The 1,687-nt window shown below is 45.2% G+C and overlaps 1 protein-coding gene across 1 annotated transcript; it reads left to right on the forward strand.

The window, feature by feature from the left end:
* Positions 1-218: 218 nt before the first annotated feature.
* On the forward strand, positions 219-911 carry LOC135616390 (protein LIGHT-DEPENDENT SHORT HYPOCOTYLS 5-like). Its single transcript, XM_065115577.1, has one exon. It carries the CDS (start codon positions 219-221, stop codon positions 909-911), a length of 693 nt encoding a protein of 230 aa, XP_064971649.1.
* Positions 912-1,687: the final 776 nt, after the last annotated feature.

The following is a 1,687-nucleotide window of genomic DNA, read 5'->3' on the forward strand; positions in this document are numbered from 1 at the left end:
TCACGCTGGTTCCCCATTAAAGACATAAAACATGTCTAGATTGTCTCATATTTCAAAGGGTCATAATGCCACCTACTTGATTACACCTTAACTTTATTACAACTCATTCACACACACTCTCTCTCTCTCTCTATCTCTCTCTCTCCAACCCCTAGTGGTGTGAGAGAGCAAAGGCATAGCTTTGCAGTGGTAGCAAGAGGGAGGAGAACCACTGGTTAATGGAACCAGCTGCCCAAGTTTCCGGCGGCGACGTCGGTGACGACGGCGCAACTCCACCTCCACCCTCTCAACCTCGGGAACAACAAGAACAGCTGGAGCAACAACAGCAGCAGCAGAAACCGAGCCGGTATGAGTCTCAAAAGAGGCGGGACTGGAACACTTTTATACAGTATCTGACGAACCACAAGCCGCCGCTGACGGTGGGGAGGTGCGGCGGCGCGCATGTGGTCGAATTCATGAAGTACCTGGACCAGTTCGGGAAGACGAAGGTGCACGCGCACGGGTGCACCTACTTCGGCCATCCGAGTCCCTCGGGGCCATGCGAGTGCCCCACGAAGCAGGCATGGGGCTCGCTGGACGCGTTAATCGGGCGCCTCCGCGCCGCCTACGAGGAGAACGGTGGCGGCCGTACGGAGTCCAACCCCTTCGGCGCCAAGGTTGTCAAGTCTCACCTCCGAGAAGTCAGAGAAAGTCAGGCCAAAGCTCGTGGCGTCGCCTACAAGAAGAAGAAGCGGAAGCGCCGCCTGCCCTCCGCCGTAGGCGAAGGGTGTTCGAGGGGCGTAGCGGGGACTGCTGCTACTGCTCCAACCACGACGATCGCGATGGCAACAGCTGAGGTTGCTTCTGTTAGTGCTTCCAGTGCTAGTGCTGCTGCAAGTGATGCTGCAGGGAGTTCAACGTCGGCCTCATGAGTACAGATTTCACTCCTTTTTATATTATGCTTCCTTGCTACTATTATTTGGTTCGGTGGCTAACAGGGTGAGAAATAAAGTCAATTAGTGGACTCGATGGATCCTTTAATTCTTAATGATGATGATACAAGTATAGAACCACAAACACAAGCTTGTGATTCATGAGTCAAAGTTTTTTCTTCTTCTCATTCAAACAATATATTCTTAATTCAATCGGATCATGTATCTTCCTCTATTCATTATTACATACAAGGAGAGGAGAGCGGCTAGAATACTGTTTTGTGTGCATCAATCAATCAAGTAGTGTAACATACCCTTTTGGATATTTGTCTGCATTTGTGATTAGAGCATGTTGTAAAGTATATTGATTGGAAAAGTTTAGTTTCCCATCTTTTAATCACCTTTCAAATGATGCACATAGCTGAAGTTGATCCTTAATTTCTGCTCTCTCTCTCTCTCTCTCACTCACACACACACACACACACACACACACACAATCTTAGGTATATCCTTGTTAATGATCTTCTCCTGTTAATATCTCATTATTCATTGTCATTCATAGTCCTAATTGACAGTTTCCTTAAATATAAAATGTCAGACCCTCTATTTAAATTATATAATATTTTTATGTGATAACACTAATCCCTTTTTCAAGGTATGGTCCCAATACCCTATATTCTATCTATGCTTGAAGAATACCGCTAATTAAAATTTTTAAACTTTATTGACAATAAAAGTCGAAGATGTTTTAATAATTAAAATAATTAAAATAATTA

The sequence above is a fragment of the Musa acuminata genome, chromosome BXJ2-7 (assembly GCF_036884655.1).
Source record: "Musa acuminata AAA Group cultivar baxijiao chromosome BXJ2-7, Cavendish_Baxijiao_AAA, whole genome shotgun sequence".
Lineage (NCBI taxonomy): Eukaryota > Viridiplantae > Streptophyta > Magnoliopsida > Zingiberales > Musaceae > Musa > Musa acuminata.